This window comes from Arachis ipaensis, chromosome B5 (genome assembly GCF_059453495.1).
Source record: "Arachis ipaensis isolate K30076 ecotype BB chromosome B5, ASM5945349v1, whole genome shotgun sequence".
Taxonomy (NCBI): Eukaryota; Viridiplantae; Streptophyta; class Magnoliopsida; order Fabales; family Fabaceae; genus Arachis; species Arachis ipaensis.
This window is the reverse complement of record NC_142440.1, coordinates 149,475,634-149,492,794: the sequence shown is the minus strand read 5'-3', so window position 1 is coordinate 149,492,794 and position 17,161 is coordinate 149,475,634. Positions and strand designations below refer to the sequence as shown.

At 32.6% G+C, this 17,161-nt stretch overlaps 3 protein-coding genes across 5 annotated transcripts; 2 read left to right on the top strand and 1 right to left on the bottom strand.

Moving 5' to 3' along the window:
- The first annotated feature begins 1,719 nt into the window (after nt 1-1,719).
- On the top strand, nt 1,720-5,156 carry LOC107644428 (2-oxoglutarate (2OG) and Fe(II)-dependent oxygenase superfamily protein). 3 transcript variants are annotated; one of them, XM_088486370.1, is made up of 11 exons: nt 1,720-1,959; nt 2,041-2,236; nt 2,371-2,469; nt 2,676-2,727; nt 3,068-3,189; nt 3,276-3,376; nt 3,458-3,516; nt 3,788-3,844; nt 4,247-4,292; nt 4,422-4,501; nt 4,638-5,156. In XM_088486370.1, the coding sequence occupies exons 1-11, from the start codon at nt 1,870-1,872 to the stop codon at nt 4,735-4,737; spliced, it is 1,002 nt and encodes a 333-aa protein (XP_088342496.1). In that variant the 5' UTR covers nt 1,720-1,869; the 3' UTR covers nt 4,738-5,156. The 3 variants fall into 3 exon arrangements, with proteins under 3 accessions (XP_088342496.1, XP_088342495.1, XP_088342497.1); XM_088486369.1 differs by having other exon boundaries at nt 1,766-1,959; nt 2,368-2,469; XM_088486371.1 differs by lacking the exon at nt 4,638-5,156 and having other exon boundaries at nt 1,766-1,959; nt 4,422-4,505.
- Nucleotides 5,157-6,603: 1,447 nt separating this feature from the next.
- LOC107644427 (NADP-dependent malic enzyme) lies at nt 6,604-12,016 on the bottom strand. Its single transcript, XM_016348282.3, has 19 exons — nt 11,523-12,016; nt 11,194-11,314; nt 10,584-10,658; nt 10,213-10,364; nt 10,030-10,135; nt 9,810-9,875; nt 9,626-9,721; nt 9,461-9,532; nt 9,291-9,374; nt 9,105-9,203; nt 8,889-8,936; nt 8,722-8,775; nt 8,533-8,631; nt 8,312-8,401; nt 8,160-8,237; nt 7,967-8,041; nt 7,633-7,723; nt 7,412-7,540; nt 6,604-6,960 (listed from the first exon to the last, which is right to left on the bottom strand). The coding sequence occupies exons 1-19, from the start codon at nt 11,672-11,674 to the stop codon at nt 6,872-6,874; spliced, it is 1,776 nt and encodes a 591-aa protein (XP_016203768.2). The 5' UTR covers nt 11,675-12,016; the 3' UTR covers nt 6,604-6,871.
- A 3,274-nt stretch (nt 12,017-15,290) lies between these two features.
- On the top strand, nt 15,291-16,687 carry LOC148566197 (uncharacterized). The gene is made up of 3 exons (XM_088487430.1): nt 15,291-16,081; nt 16,217-16,604; nt 16,667-16,687. The coding sequence occupies exons 1-3, from the start codon at nt 15,291-15,293 to the stop codon at nt 16,685-16,687; spliced, it is 1,200 nt and encodes a 399-aa protein (XP_088343556.1).
- The last annotated feature ends 474 nt before the right edge of the window (nt 16,688-17,161 follow it).

Genomic DNA, 17,161 nt, shown 5'->3' with positions numbered 1-17,161 from the left:
TTAAGAATTACCCTGAAAATTATTTATTTAGTGTCATAATAAATAATTTTTTAAATTTAAATAATTTATTAAAAAATATTAATATAATGATATTATGACAATAAAAAATTAAATTGAGAAAAAATATTGTATTAATTTTTTTAGGATAAATAAATCCTTAATAAATAAATTTTTAACTAATTTAAAGTTAAAATATATTATTTTATTTGAATAAATATGGATAAATAAATTTCTGACCAATTTAAATTTAAAAATAAATAAATTTTTAACTATTCTATATTGACACTTAACATCCAATTCAACATGTTAATATGACACATTAATAATTTTTGTCAACAGATAATAGTGGTACCAACAAAAGAGCCGCATTGTGGTGCCATTTGAAAAAAGAAAAAAGTCAAATTGATTATTTACTCTATTACTATTTTTTTTTACCAAAAATATGAAACTCGAATCCGCAATCTTTTAATTAAGTATGGAGAGATTATACTATTTGAACTATTACTCTATTACTATTACTTCTATTATTTAAAATAATTAATATTAATTAATATTATAACGACGACAGCCACCACAATACGACAGCCACCACAATACGACTGCGTCTGTCATAAGAAAAAAATAAAACAAGATATTAAAAACAAAACACATAAAATAAAAATAAAAAATTAATATTTTTGTATTTTCTTTCATGATAAATTAAATAAAAAAATAAATTATAAAAATTCAATTAATTTTTATTATTTTCATATAAAAAATTAATAAAAACAATAAAAAAATAAAAAATTATATTTTTTATTAATATATTTTTTTAATAAAAAATTATAAAATATATTAATTTAATATCTTTAAATATGATATCTGTATATATATTTTATTTATTAAATATAATTTTATAATTTTATATTCCTATCTCAGTACCCCTTGTAGCATCCATGTTAGTGTTGGACATGTTTAATTTTGATTCTGTAGTCAGAAAATGCCTACCCGTAGCACTCCACTCTGATCTGTCCATCGTTCGCGGAAGCATCTACATTTTGTCTTGCTTGTACTAGTTGGCTAGTTGCAACTTGCAAGGAGGTTTCGTCCCTCTCTTCACTTTCTTGTACATGGAAGAGTTTAATAATAAGATTATTATTAATAAAAATGTTAAACTTTTATTTGATAAATACACGATAAATGAAGAATATAGTTTCTTAGTAAGAAAAGCATGCAGTAACAAAGAAGATGCATATTCAATCTACATCTATAATAATTTGTCAACAAATTATAACTTAAATGATATAATTTTTTCATACTCATTTAAAAATTGTAAATTCAAATCTCACTCCTAATTTAAAAAAAAAAACCCAAAAATAAAAAAAAAGGGAAAAAAATATACACATGCTCAAAATAAGTTAGATTAGATACGATGATGTAGCAATGTAAAAGTAAAAACTAAGAAGTGATGTGTGATTCTGTGATTCTGTCCTAAATCTTATTTGAGAACCTTGAAATCTAATATTAATTATTTTTTACGAAAAATGCAAGGACTAGTTTGCTTAAGTAGCAATGTTACACAATAATTGTACCACCCCACCCCAAAAAAAAAAAAAAAAAAAAAGAATTTCCCAACCAAGAGATGTCAATTTCTAAATAAGCAATAAAAAAATATTTAATTAAATAAAGAAAAAATCTATGGCTGCTGATGAGTGGTGGTGGCAACAGTTTGTGGACATTGTGGTCTTGTGCTAATATATATAAAACAAAGTGCAATTCACTTTTTTCTTTTTCTGCATACCAAAAACCAAAAAGTACAAAAACCATTGAAAAACAAAACTTAGAGGTTGTCCTTCATTTTTCTTCGTCTTCTTTGTTCCAAGTTCCAACATGGTTAACGCAGATTCTCTCACCTCTTCCCTCAATTGTGTCGACCTCTCCAACCCTGACATAAACCAATCCGTTAATTCGCTCAAACAGGTTTGGTTCTTCCTCCATGATCATCAAGGTTCTATTTTCTTTTATTTCAATCCCTTTAACCATTTTGTTTATTGATAATAGGCATGCTTGGATTCTGGTTTCTTCTACGTTGTGAATCATGGAATAAGCCAGGAATTCATGGACGAGGTTTTTGCAGAGAGCAAGAAATTCTTCTCTCTTCCACATAAGGAGAAGATGAAGCTCCTCAGGAATGAGAAGCATAGGGGGTATACTCCTGTTCTTGATGAACTACTTGATCCTGAAAACCAAGTTCATGGTATATAATTATATATGCCTCTGTGTTGCATGTTTGGCTCTTGTTCTTGAACTATGTTTTGTTAGTATTATTGTTGTTCTTGTTTGTGTTGAAGCTTGATATGCTTTGTTTTATGTTCCTTGTGGATTAAGTAGGAGATTACAAAGAGGGATATTATATTGGAGTTGAAGTAGCTGAAGATGATCCAAAATCACATAAACCTTTCTATGGACCAAATCGATGGCCTTCATCAGGTAAAAATCAGTAGCTGAAAATGTTATTATGCTAATAAAGTAAAATCTTTTTGTCAATTTCCGTTCCAGTAAAGAGAAAACAACAGAAATGAAAATAAGAAACAAAAACAGAAACCAAATAGACTAAAAGCCAGAAAAAGTGTCCATTTCATTGGCTTTCATATGCTGCTTTTTTTTTTTTGAAAAATTATTTTGATGTCATGCAGGTATTCTGCCTAAATGGAGGGAGACTATGGAAAAATACCACGAACAAGCATTGTAAGTTTCAATTGAAGTTATTCAGTTATACTAAGATACAATTATACCACTTTCTTTTGTTTATTTGTGCTGCATATGGAGCTACCTAAATGTTACATTGTTACAAACTTTTCTGTATTTTTGCGGTGAAACATGAGACTTTTATGTGGAATATATGTTTGCCTTGAAACAAAAAATGCCTTCTTCCCCTGAATATTTGCCACGACTTTCTTCTTTGTCATGGGGTTAGATGCAAATTGTAGCCTTTTCTTTTGACTCCCCCCCCCCCCCCCCTCTTTTTCGGGGTCTTCTATTAACTTCTTCATCTTTTGCTCCAATTTATTTTGTTGGGGGAATGCAGAGAAGTGGGAAAAAAAGTTGCAAGGATAATTGCCCTTGCTCTTGGTTTGGATGCCAATTTCTTTGATCAGCCGAAAATGCTCGGAGAGCCAATTGCAGTTCTGCGTTTGCTGCACTATGAAGGTTTTGAATCATTACTATTCTGTCTTATACTCATGTTGCTTTTGTTTAATTACTCATGTTGCTGTGATCTTCCTTGTTCAATAAAGGTAGAATATCAGATCCCACAAAAGGATTATTTGGAGCTGGAGCTCATACTGATTATGGGTTAATTACACTATTGGCGACGGATGAGATCTCAGGTCTTCAAGTAAGAAGGCAAAGGATGTTTCTTTTGATGTTCCAGATATGTTTGGTACTTAATAATGAACTTCAATATCTTTTATCGCAGATATGTAAAGATAGGGATGCTAAGCCTCAAAAATGGGAGGATGTGCCGCCGATGAAGGGGTTAGTCTCTACACCCTTTTAGCTTTTATAGGTTAAGAACAAGAATGATCTGTGCATTATGAAACAATTCAACCAAAACAAAATAGTAATTATCTTCCAGAACTAGTATATTTGTATACCTTAAAATTCATTTTGAGCTGCATGTTATCAAACACAAAACATCATTGGCTGAAAAGGCATGAAGATTCCGCAATGTGCTAAAACATGATGATTTTTTGCATGCCCTTCTCATGAACTATTTACATTATTTTTCTGCTTGTTTTTGTTGCAGAGCATTCATAGTGAATATCGGTGACATGCTGGAGCGCTGGAGCAACTGTGTTTTCAAGTAAGAAACTTTCCCTACCGTTTAGCATTTTTGAACTCGATGCGACGCATATTAATTCTGCATGCAAACTTATTTCATTCACCTTATTCACTTAAAATGATTGAAATTGCGTTTGCCGATGGTTGATCACTAGTATATACATAAGGGTACAAGAATTTTGAAACCTTATGTGGCATCCTGTGTCTTCTATAGCTGCTAGAATGAAATTCACAAGCTTAAATTGAAGCAGAGATCACATGCTTAAGAACTTGATTAGTACTTTTTATGTGCACTTAAGGGACTTTAAACCACAGCTAAGCAAATCAAGTGATTTTGACCTTGGTGTATTTTGTAGTATGTCATTTTTTAGTTGAATTTTCTACATCATATATTCAACAAGTTGCTTTGCATTTTCTTGATCAGGTCTACACTGCACAGAGTTCTGGGAAATGGTAAAGAGAGATATTCTGTAAGCCTCAGCTCTTTGTTCTTGTTCAACTTCTTTATTTTGCATTTCCTCTCATCTTTTAATGGCGACTATATAAATCGTTATGAATCATTTCCAATTTGCTTACGCCAATGTTGTTTTGGTTTACAGATTCCATTCTTTTTGGAGCCTAGTCATGAATGTCTAGTGGAATGCTTGCCAACATGCAAATCCGCCACAAATCCTCCCAAGTGAGTGAAAAATGCCATTTAACTTGACACTAACATTGTTTTCTTAGAAACTTAGGATATGATCATATGAACCAAATGCTGCCTAAATAAATCGTAAATGTCATACATCCCTTCATTCTTTTCTCTCTTGTTACAGGTTTCCTCCTATCCTATGCCAGGACTACCTGAGCCAACGATACAACGATACTCACGCCAATCTTACTATTTACAAGAAACAGCAAAATCTTCAATACTAAAATCCTTTGGACCCAAGAACATTACTACTCATGCAGAATTGGACATTGCTTAAAATCTTAAGTATCAAGTCTTTTGGAGGTGTGAATCCTAAAGAGAATGGAAATTGCTGTTTTGTTAACCTACAAGCATAGTGCATTAGCCACCTTATATGTATAGATTTAGTTTTTACATGGTAGGTAGTTGGTTTGATGTTTACTAAAGCTAAAGGGGAAAAAGAAACATATATATGAAATTAACAGTTGTATTTTATTTTATTTTTTTGTTTGGTTCAAGCTCAAATTTAGGAATTATAGGAGGAAGGATAGTAGGATTTGCTTCCACTTCCATTGTGCTTTTCAAACTTTTAGCACATTCAATTTCTAATGTAGGACTTGCAAATGAAATTTATCTTCTATATTTTCATTTATCATTAGATAAATTATTCTCGGTATACAATGGTTGGCTTTATTTGTGGTTACTTTGTGTCCTTGTGTCCTTGTGTTTCATTCAACACTATTCTTTTAGCTTTATGATGTGGTAGTAGTCAAATGACGTGAGAATATAGAATTCAAGTTATTCAACAAAGTTTTTTTTTTTTTTTTGGTTATTCTTTTCCCTCAAAGTGTTTCTCTATTTAGTGGGTCTATATTCTAAGTAACAATACTCCACTTCTATTGAATGTTAAAGCACTAGTGGGAAAAAAGAAGAAAAGGAAATATATTGATTTAGTAGCAATATTATGTTCATTTTTATTTATTATTTTTAGAATAAAAGCTCAAGATAGATTTATGATAAAAATATAAATAATTATAGAAAACTAACTTTTAATTAGTTAATATTAATTTATTTTTTAAAATTGTAAAAATGTTCATTTTTAAGAATTTAAAATTTAGAATTAAAATTTTAAGATTTAAAATTTAGAATTTAGTATAAAAATAGATAATTTAAAAAAAATTAATTGATATTGATGGGAAAAAAGTTAGCTCCCTGTGTTATAAAATATTCACAAGCCTATTGAGTATAGCTAGGTTATGTTGACGAGTGATAACAAGTTGTTATAGAAGCTGGATGCCCAACATGGCAAGTTGGCAACATAACTACTCTAATAACATCTTGGGTTAAGTACGATTTTGGTTCCTAAGGTATAAGTCGAAAATACTTTTTGTTTTCAACCTTTTTTGTATACAAAATCGTTCCTAAGATTTAACTTGGTTTTAAAATCGTCCTTACCTTATGGACCAAAATTGTACGAAGATGGCGGCGAAAGCGGAGGCAGAATTGGATCGTTCACAGCTTCTTCTTCTTCTTTCTTTTTCCCATCTTTTTTCCTTCTCCTTTGCAAGAACAAAAACACTCTCTTTTTCTTTTTATTTTATTTTATAATTGTTTATTATAAATAATTTAGTTTAAAATTTTAATATTTAAGTAAAAATGACAATTTTTTTTGGCCAAAAAAAAAAAAGAAACAAAACATACAAAAAAAATAGTAATACTAACTACATCTTCTTAATCTAAAGGAACCAAAACTATCAAAAGACAAAGTTTGTAAGATGTATAAGGGCCAACTCGAAAGTATGGAGGCCAAAAGGTAAATCATGACCTTTCTTTTCTAGAATGTCAACAACAGAATTAACTTCTTGGAAAGTATGGATACGACCATATTGCGAATGTCTTCAAGGAGAGCAGCACACGCATGGTGGGGTCGTGGGGAGGTGAGCTATCTTTGATGAAATTTATGGCCATCAATGAGTCTGATTCAATGACGATTTTGTATTGTATGAAAAAAAAGATTGGGGACAAAAAAATTTTTGGTATATATCTTAAAAGACCAAAATTATATTTAACCCTAATATTTTATAGAAATTGAATATATTATCATAAATCAATGGAGAAATTCTTGCATAAGCACAAGATTTATATATTATATATTTTGCAATTTGCATTGACGTTACATTACATGAGATGAAACAAGGATATGTAACCAAGAATACAAGGCACTTATTTGTTCATGACTTCATGCTAAAACCATACAAACCCTTACTCTTGCTTAAGCTACATCAAACAACACATATAGCCAGACATATTATGTTTATTAATTAATTAATATTTGTGATTCTTACCACCAAGGTCAATATATAGTAACTTGGGCCATGATCACCTGTAGTTGCGGTATGTTGGGGTATACATGCAGCTCTCTGCATACTTCACAAGATTCTCAGGACGAGGAAGGCGTGTTGCCAACCCTATTAAAACAACGACTTATTAATAATTAATAAAATTCTAAAAACCAAATCGGTATTTGAATTGGTGAATTTATCAAAAGTTTACAAATTTAACTAAAGTATTCTTACATTTATTTTTAAAACTAACTTTTCCTAAAAAAAAATATTGTAATAAAAATACTGTGTATATAAAAAATCAATCATTATGTATTTATGTATAAATATATATATTGTTTAATTGTATTTTAATATATATTCTATATAGATAAGATAACTGATTTTTCTGTCATATCATAGTTTGTTGATTCAATTGGTTCACCTATTTTCAGTCACCAGAAAAAAAAAAAATTGGTTCACCTATTTTCAAGTAAGTGATCGATTTTTGGTTAACTCGGTTTATAGTTAATTAGATATTGAAGTGAAATGAGGCATGAATAATAAGAGTGTTCTTTTTTTTTTTTTGAAGGCATACCTAGTTCATATGCCTTGGCCGCAACATTTGCAGCTATATTAGCCGAAATTGTTCTTATGTTAGAAAATGGCGGGTAAATCAAACCCTTCTTGTAGTCCTCCTCTGCCACTAGTTTAGCCAACGCTTCCGCTGAATACAAGAATGTTAATCATTCATCATCAAATTATTTCACATGATTTGATCCTTAACCATTCATTCTTTTCAACATGACTACTACTTACATGCTGCCAGAAGCATATCATCATGTACTCGGATCGCTCCGGAGATCACCAACCCCAAACCAAAGCCAGGGAAGATGTAAGCATTGTTGGCCTAATTTGACAAAACCCAAGAATTGAATCAGATATGATGCTATGTTATGTTGTGTTGTTTAACCAAGAGGAAGAGGATTGCAGAATTCAAAGGTGAGGACTTAGATGCAGTTATTTTCATGTGAAGTTGATAGTTCAAAACTGTTAGATGACAATTTAGACAAACATATTAAATTATTTGACGATTTTCAACTAACAACTTCACGTGAAAACAACAGGACGTGGGTTTTCACCAATTCAACACCTGGCCGGAGTAGTAAACTTTTCCTTTGTACTCAAAAGGATCAAATGGACTCCCACTAGCAAAAATCGCACGGCCCTGTGTAGAAGAAGAATCAAAGAATTAAGACTAGACATTGAAGTAAAGGGCTTTCAAGTTTCAACCACATAAGAAACGGATAGATGTGGTTATAAATCAGGAATCATTTTGTTTTTACCTCACTCCATTGGTAAGCCTCTTCGGCTGTGCACTCGGATTGCGAAGTTGGATTCGAGAGGGCCATAACAAGAGGTTTCTGCAGGCCAAGTATGATAGAGACTCAATTGCTAAATAAGATTGTATATGAGAGGGAGGGAAAAAGAGTTTTACTTCGTTGATTGAAGACACAGCTTCAATTACTTCCTTTGTGAATGTTTTTCCAACTCCTGATGATCCAATCAAAACTGTAGGCTTGATTACCTGAACATGTGAACCAATCAAGGTTAGAGACATTTGTTTTACACAATCATTTTATTGCCTGATCTAATGAGGCCTTACAATGTTAGACCAAATTGATTTTGGTAACATTTTTAACAGGCATATTCCGATACCTTAACAGCTTCTAAGAGAGTTCCAACTGGCTCATGATCATGAGCCCAAGGCTTCTTGAAGTGTTGAAGCGAGTTCTGTCTCGAACCAACAATTAATCCCTGAAAAAGAGAAAAAGAAATGAAACAGTTTGTTATTAAAGAAGGAAAATTAAACTAAAAAGTAGAGTATTATCATGGTTTTTCAACTACCTTTGAGTCTACAAGCCATATCTTCTTGCGAGTTTCCTCTATCGGTTTCTTTGTCTGCACAAAGAAATAGAATAGCTCCATAGATTGTAATTTAAAATTCACTCCATAAATCAATATAAGACTACTGTGTCAGCAATGAAGATTGAAGTCTTTATTATTATTATCACCTGCTTTGACATCTCAAGAGCTATAAGTTCTGCTATTCCAGTTCCTGCCTGAAATCATGGCAAAAACACGAGATGAATTAACTTGTCAAGTGCAAATATATACATATATAAAAGGGATTTTAAAAATAGAAAATAGAAATAGTATCTGTTTTCACTCTCCCCCCCCCCCCCCCCCAAAAGACACCAAGCAAGCTTTTATGATTGTCAATTTGTTACCTCGCCGGCACCGAGGAACAGGAAAGTGTGGTCGGCCAAAGTTCCACCAATCAGCTTCAATGCTGCCACGACCCCGGCAAGAACAACAGATGCAGTCCCCTGAGATAGATTATAAAACATTCATGATTTGAAATTTTGAACCGAACAATCTTCATGGTATAGATGCTAAGATGCTACTTATAGTACCTGAATATCATCATTGAAGACTAGATGAGATGTGCCGTATTTCGCAAGCAACTCGAAAGCATTGTGATTTGCAAAATCTTCAAACTGCAGAAAAAACATTTAAGGTAACAGAAACTCAATTGAGTGATTCAGGTTCATAACATCATAAAAACTTGTTTAAAATTCACAACCTGCACAAGAACTTTTTCGCCATAGTTTTGCTTTACAGCAGCCATGAACTCACTCAGAAGTTCAGAATATTCCTATATAGAAACCAGATATCATCAAAATCACTTCATATCAATGCAAATGAAAGTGATATGCAGATATCAAGGCATGTATGTAATTACACCAACCTGCCCAGTGGTTCTTTTCTGTCGAAGTCCGATGTAAAACTCGTCGTTCAGCAAATTCTCATTGTTTGTCCCAACATCAATTGTGATAGGCAAACACTAACCATAGAACACAAACAGAGGAAATGAGACATATACAATGGTATAATGAGAAGAAAAAAGTTAGTAGAAGATTGAAAATGCATACTGCTGATGGACGAAGCCCTCCTAGTGCTGTGTACAAAGCCAATTTTCCAACAGGAATTCCCATTCCCTGAAATGAAACACATCTTACATAAACTATATGAAGCCTAAGTTACCTATTTTACTATACATCATATTTTCATTGAATTAATGTATCTATATACTAAAAAGTAACAGCTTCAGATAGGAGTCTAGTAGTTATAGTAAATCAAGGAACGAAATACCTGACATCCAAGGTCTCCGAGTCCTAAAATTCGCTCGCCATCTGTGACAACAATAACTTGAATACTCCTCTCAGGCCAATTTTTCAGTACCTCAAGGATCTTGCCCCTGAAAGAAAGCCAAAAGCTCTTATGATGATACTGAATCAAACACAGTACAAAGTTGCATACAAGAAAGAAATATACTTCTCTTTCAAACTTATGTAAAGACCCTGAGGACGCTTGAAGATGCTCCCATATTTCTGGCAAGCCTCGCCGACGGTGGGAGTATACACAATTGGGAGCAGTTCCTCTACATTGTCAACAAGAAGCTTGTAAAACAGCCTTTCATTTGTTTCCTGCAACATGAAGATTTTTTTTTTTTGTCAGTTCAATAATAAGATTCAAGTTTTCATTTGGTCTTTCTTAAGTAGTGCTTTCAGTATCAAATATTTGCAATTATATATCACTTTCATTCATCCCAGGAAACAACCTTAATAGCATGAACTTAAAAGTTAAAACCACAAATATACTATCTCATGCTGTGTAATTTTAACATGATGAGTTGAAAAACCTGCCTGAAGTTCCATCATAGCCATGTATTTTTGCAAAGGAACCTGATATTGTCTGATGTTGTTCATCAGCTGTTTCTCCTGTGATCAAAAGTAGAAGAAATAATAAAATAAAAAAAAAATAAAAAAAGAGAAAAGGAAAGAGTAAAAGTGTACACTAACCACCTTAGAAAATTTAAGTTATATAAGACTTGTATTTCAAAACAAATTAAGCAGTGTTGCATGCAGTGATCATTGTAACTCACTCAGTTTGTACAGTTGTACTGAATTTTTAATTAGATTTTTATAATTTAAAAATTTATAATTTAATTTTTATATTAAATAAAATTTTGTAATTTAATATTTATAATTGCTATTTTTTAGGAAAACAAAATGAGTCTAGAATATTTTTTTAAAAATATTACTAATTCATCTTATATCAAACACAAAAATTAATATTTAAAAAAATTATATATTTTTAAAAAAAATATAGTTAAAAGGACTTAATTGAAAGTTTTATTTATTATAAATACTCAATTATAAATATTTAAATTATAAAAATTTAATTGAAAATATGATAAAACTATAATAACTAATAGAGTAATTAATCCTTATATATTGATGATTGAATTCAAACCTGAAGTTGCTGGGAGATAACTGTAGGGGGTAAGAGTCCACGGAGATAATGTGCATCCCTCTCTTTCTCAGTGAAAGCAAGTCCTTTGTTGTATTGTGGATCCCTCAGCAAAGTGTATCCACTATAATTTCATATCACAAATAATTAAAAAAGGAATAGTTATTAGCTAACTAAGAATCAAAATAAAAAACTTGCATTCATTCATGCAACTATTAGTAAGACTTATAAATTGTGCTATGTTTATAACTAATAATAGAAGCTATGAAGGTAAAATAAAAAAAGCAGAGAAAGCATACAAAGTTAGTTAATAACCGTTTTTTGAGACTGACCTGGCTACTGAGAAAGACCATGGGGTGACAAGCTGGTCCTCGGTGGCACGATCCTCGCCGTAGACATCCTCAACGCCGCCGCTAACGGTGGATCTTGGGCTGAGATCAAGCACTGACTCACCCTCTCTCAAGGCCTTCAGTGTACTCTCCATGAATAATGATCTTCTTCCAACCACACAAAAAAAAAAAAGGTTGAGATATTTCTTTTTGCTCTCTAAAACAATGGCAATGTTTCACTGATTGTAATCACAACGCTTTTATAGTGACAAGACTGCACCACAATGAAAATCAATCATGGCTTGGTGATCAAAGTCAAGGGGGAAGAAAATTCAACAAGTGGTTGTGTTTGTTTTGTTAGTGTCGTTTTTTTATTTGAAAAAGAAACATGTAACCATGTGAGTGAGATATATAGTGTGTATAACATGCTGGTAGTACTTTTGTTACCTTAATAGATTAATCATCTTTTTTCCCCTTTTTTTTGTTGCTTTTGCATTATTTTATATGATAGTGGAGATAGTCTTTTGATAATTATTTGTTATTGTACTAACTTTTGTTGTTTTTTGGTATATATATATTATCAAAAATGTTATTCGTATACCAAAATCAGCTACTAATATATTTGTATATAAATATATGTGTAGTTTAATTTATTTTAATATATATTTTATAGTGATAACTGACTTTGGTGACTAGCTTTAGTGGCTGATTTTGGTATACACATAACATAATTGATATATTACTCTATCTTTTGTTTAATTAAGTATACAAAACCTTGAAAACTAAACGAGTTATACAATGCACGAGTCATAGCAGAATATTACACATTTCATATATGATTTCATAATTCTATTTGATCTACATTAAAGCCATTGCTTATAAGATTTTTCAAGGTCTTTCAATTTGCATCTCTCTAATTGTTTTGACTGCCAGTATAGAAATTTTGTACATGAATCTCAACAAACATACCAATTATGAAATAAGTCATTGCCAACATGTTTTTTTTTAATTGGTTAATTATTAATATCAATTAACTGTTTTAAATTATTTTTTGAATTAATTTTCACATACAACTCTTTTTGCTATACAAGTCTTGCAAATCCTGAAATTCACTTATCCATAAAACGCGCCTCTTATATTACGTATGTTTCATGCGTCTCCATAACATATTTTTCAATCAACGTGTGCACGTTCTTTTTCTTCTTCTTCTTCATGTTACTGCATGTTCTTCTACGTTCTTCTTCTTCTTCGTTCTTCGTATTTTTCGTTATCGTCGTCATCAATATCACCTCTTCCTCCTCCTCTTCCTCCTTCTTTTTTTATTGGATTTTCTTCTCTTCCTTTCTTTTTCTCTTTCTCCTCCACCATCAGTTATCTCATTGTTGAATATAATTAATAATTCAAGTTCAGATTATCAATTGAAGCAGAACGAAATTGATTATTGTTTTTAATCCAATCAAGTGGCTGAGGTGTGGTTCAATTCAGAAGAAAAAAATACAGCATTCGAAAAAATATTTTTCTATATTTGTAGCAAATTTGAGTGTAACATGAAGATATTTTGGTGTAAAATGAAGATATTTGGGTGTATTTTTATTTTAATAAGTTTTGCATAATTCAAAACTCTTCATCTTTCTCTTCCTCATCTTCTGCTGCTGTTTTTTTTTTTCATCATCATCACCATCTTCTTCTTTTTTTCCTTATTCATCTTTTCCTTTTTGTTTTACCTTCTCAAGTTTCTTCTTGTTTTACTTTCTTAACAAAAATAAAACAAAATAATCAAACAAAGTAGAAGAAGAAACACATAATGCTGCAAAATTACTTGGAAGAGGATGAACTTACATTCATTTAACTAAAAGAAAGAAAAAAATAAGGAAAAGAAGAAGAAGAAAAAAATGCAGCATTAGAGGAAATATTTTTCTATACAAAAATGCTATTTGTACACTAAAATCAGGCACTAAAATCAACCACAAATGTATTTGTGTATAAATACATGTGTGCTTTAATTTATTTTCAATGTATATTTGTATTCAATCTAAACGTATGCAAGTGAAAAAATTTGCGGGAGTACGTACTCCTCATCTAGCGCCCCATGAGTTCGTTCACGCTCTGCTAGGGTTTCACTGCGCCGCCTCCATGGTTACACCTTTTTTTGTCTTTTCTTCGTCAAAGTCTTTTCTATCTTCTTCTACTTTCTTCTCTTAATTTATTTTCCACTTAGTTCCCTAATTTTCGTTTTCTCTCCCAATTCATTCCTCTTTTAATTCATTCCGTTTTCTAATTCACTCATTCCATATATCTTATTTCTCTCTAAAATTATTAAATATCAATTCTGTTTTTCTCTACACCATGAGCAACAAATCAGAGATTCAGAACCCTCATATTGATAGTGATCAGGAGGATGACTTAATCGTTTTAGCTTATGAAGATGTTTCTGAAAGAATTCAAGCCTGTTCGAAAGAATTTTCTCAGATCGGATCTTTTCTGTAGGTACCATAGAAGGAGCTCTCTATGCAATATGGAATAAACCAGAAGAATTCAGAGTAGTCGAAAAATCCAGGAACCAGTTTCAATTTTTCTTTGAGAATGACTCTGATGTGACTCGAATTGAGAGGGGTTCACCTTGGTTATTCAATAGTTTTGTTATTCATGTTCGCAGATGGAAGCAGTCAATAAACATGGAGGATAATCACATCTCTTCTTTTCCTGTATGGGCACAATTTTGGGGATTGTCTGAACAATACAAAACACTTGAAGTTGGCCAAAAATTGGGTGGGAGACTTGGTCAAATTGAAGATGTTGCTCTATTTGAAGTTAGAGGCAAAGATACACACATAGTGAAGGCTAAAGTGAAACTGAACGGTGATAAAAGAGTGAGGGATACACTGAAATTGCTTGATCTTAATCAGAAAATGCTGAAAATTGGAGTACGCTATGAACGTATAGGTGTGTTCTGTACTTATTGTGCAAAATTGGGGCATGAATCTAAGAACTGCCAATATTTTATTGATGATTCTGCCTAAAACAATATCAAGAAAGATAGAGTTGGTGAATGGCTTAAGGCAGATCAAGTCGATAGGCGTTTAACTGAAAAGAGAGCTTCCTTCAATCCTAACCAACCTCGGGATGGTTCTATTCCAACTCAATCAAAGAAAAAATCTCCACCTGCTTGGCTTTTTGATAGTTTCTCAAAAATGAGTGTGCAAGATGATCAGAAAAAATAGAATAATGAAAAAACTGCTGCCAATTCGGGTTCTAGAGCAGAAAATGAGGGTGAATCAGAAAACACAGGTACGACTACTGATACTAATTCTTCTTCTAATGCTTTATTGGAGATATCCTATCCCATGAATAATGTCCAACACAATAACAACGTCATATCCAAGCTTAAAAAGGAGAACAAAAAGCCAAACCTGAAACAACTTTCCAGAAAGTCTGTGATAGGTTTCAAACGGAGGAGTGGAGGTAATGGTACTAAAGATATTTCAAAGAAAATTTGTCTCAATGATATTGTCTCTGATGCTATGACGGTGGAGGGTGCCAGCCTTCAAGTGGCACCCAAAAAATATGAAACTGCTCTCGTGGAATTGTCGGGGTTTGGGGAGACCCTTGACAATCCACAATCTTAAAGGGATTTGCAAATTCTACTCCCCCGAGGTTGGTTTTATCTGTGAAACAAAAAATCAATCTCGACAAGTTGAAGGAAAACTAAGATCTTGTGGTTTCAAGGAATGGTTTATTGTGGATCCGGATGGATTATCAGGGGGTTTGGCAATGGCATGGAGGGATGGTTGCACTGTTCAGATTTTACAGCATGGTAGATTCTTCATTGCTGCATCAGTTCTGATAGCTGGTTCTAATGATCCCTATGGTGTTCTAGGTGTTTATCTCAGTTCAAATGATCAACATAGAATGGCTCAGTTTGCTGAATTAACTTCAGTCACCCAACAGTTCGATGGTAAGGTTGTGTTAATGGGTGATTTTAATGTCATTTCTAATCAATTGGAGAAAGCAGGTGGGGATGCTAAATTTTCTTCTTCTATCGAAACCTTTAACAGTTTTATTGATGATAATTCTCTGATTGATATTATTATGGTCGGAAGACCATTCACTTGGTCGAATAGACGGAGGGGTGATGAGTTGATACAGGAAAGACTGGACCGATTCCTGGTAGGAGTTGATTGGCAGCAACTCTATCCTAATGCAACGGTTCTTAGACTGTCAGAATCAGGCTTGGATCACTCCCCTCTTCTCTTAGACTCTAATTCGAGAACTGAGAGATCTAAACACCGATTTAAATTCCAAGAAAGATGTTGTTCCAATGATGAAATAAGGCAGAGTGTTAGAGAGGTTTGGCACAGACAGATTGATGGTTCAGCCATGTATATCCTAGCTCAAAAAATAAAGCGTTGTCGGCATAAGATTGTCAGATGGCAGCAAGAACACAGATCTAATTCGAATGTGGAGATTGATTTACTACAGTCTGAATTAGAGGAATTTTGTTTAGCAGGAATTCATGGAGGCGACATCATTTCAGAAATAGAGGACAAACTTGAAAAAGCATTGTAAAATGAGGAATCTTATTGGAAAGATAAGTCTAGAGTCAAATGGCTCAAATCCGGTGATCAGAATACAACTTTCTTCTATCAGAAATTTAGAAATCGAACTCGAAGGAATAGAATTTGGCAACTAACTGGCAGTGATGGTGAAGTGGCTACTTCAAATGCTGGTATTGCTTCTGTGGCTGAATCTTATTTCAAGGACATCTTTTCCTCCACTTGTCATGAGAATCCTAAACCTCTGTTTACTGATTTTGAACCTAAGGTTACAGCTCACATGAACCGTAGGCTTCAAAGACCAGTGACTATGGAGGAAGTGAAATGTGCAACATTTAGCATTCATCATCAAAGTGCTCCAGAAGATGATGGTATGACAGCAAATTTTTTTCAAAGCTTCTGGAACATACTTAGTGGTGATGTGTTTCGAGCAGTTAAGAGCTTCTTTTCAAGGGGTAGAATTTTGAAGGGTTTTAACCACACTCAGATCTGTCTTATTCCCAAGATTTTTGATGCTAAAGATATGACTCAGGTAAGACCAATAAGCCTATCTTCAGTCTTTTACAAGATTATCTCCAAAGTATTTGTACATAGACTTCAGGGTATGATGAATAGACTCATTAGCCCTACGCATAGTACTTTTATTAAAGGCAGATTAATCTCTGATAATATCCTAATTGCTCACGAGTGTATGCATTACTTGAAGAACAAAAAAAAAAGGGACTCGAAAATGAAATGGTGCTAAAATTAGATATGAGTAAGGCATATGATAGGGTGAAATGGCACTTTCTTTGGTTTATATTGGAGAAGTTTGGTTTTGACTCCCGGTGGATCATGTGGATTCGAGAATTAGTGACAACTGTTTCTTATTCTGTTATTGTGGAAGGACAACCTTATGGTTTCTTCAAACCAAATAGAGGTATTTGACAAGAAGATCCTCTATCTCCCTATCTTTTTCTTTTCTGTGCAGAAGGTCTCTCCTTCTTGCTACACAAGGCAGAATAAAACAGACTAATTCAGGGTCTTCAGATACATAGGCGATGTCCCAAGGTCAACCACCTCCTCTTTGCTATTGATTCCATCTTATTC

Coding starts and splice junctions, on each gene's coding strand:
- LOC107644427 (XM_016348282.3), bottom strand. CDS start 11,674: ATGGAGAGTACACTGAAGGCCTTGAGAGAGGGTGAGTCAGTGCTTGAT. Junction 11,315..11,522: donor TGGTCTTTCTCAGTAGCCAG/GTCAGTCTCAAA, acceptor ATGAAATTATAG/TGGATACACTTTGCTGAGGG. Junction 6,961..7,411: donor GGCCAAGGCATATGAACTAG/GTATGCCTTCAA, acceptor TTGTTTTAATAG/GGTTGGCAACACGCCTTCCT.
- LOC148566197 (XM_088487430.1), top strand. CDS start 15,291: ATGGCATGGAGGGATGGTTGCACTGTTCAGATTTTACAGCATGGTAGA. Junction 16,082..16,216: donor GACAAACTTGAAAAAGCATT/GTAAAATGAGGA, acceptor ACTAACTGGCAG/TGATGGTGAAGTGGCTACTT. Junction 16,605..16,666: donor ATGCTAAAGATATGACTCAG/GTAAGACCAATA, acceptor ATTTGTACATAG/ACTTCAGGGTATGATGAATA.
- LOC107644428 (XM_088486369.1), top strand. CDS start 1,870: ATGGTTAACGCAGATTCTCTCACCTCTTCCCTCAATTGTGTCGACCTC. Junction 3,190..3,275: donor GCGTTTGCTGCACTATGAAG/GTTTTGAATCAT, acceptor TGTTCAATAAAG/GTAGAATATCAGATCCCACA. Junction 3,377..3,457: donor ATGAGATCTCAGGTCTTCAA/GTAAGAAGGCAA, acceptor CTTTTATCGCAG/ATATGTAAAGATAGGGATGC.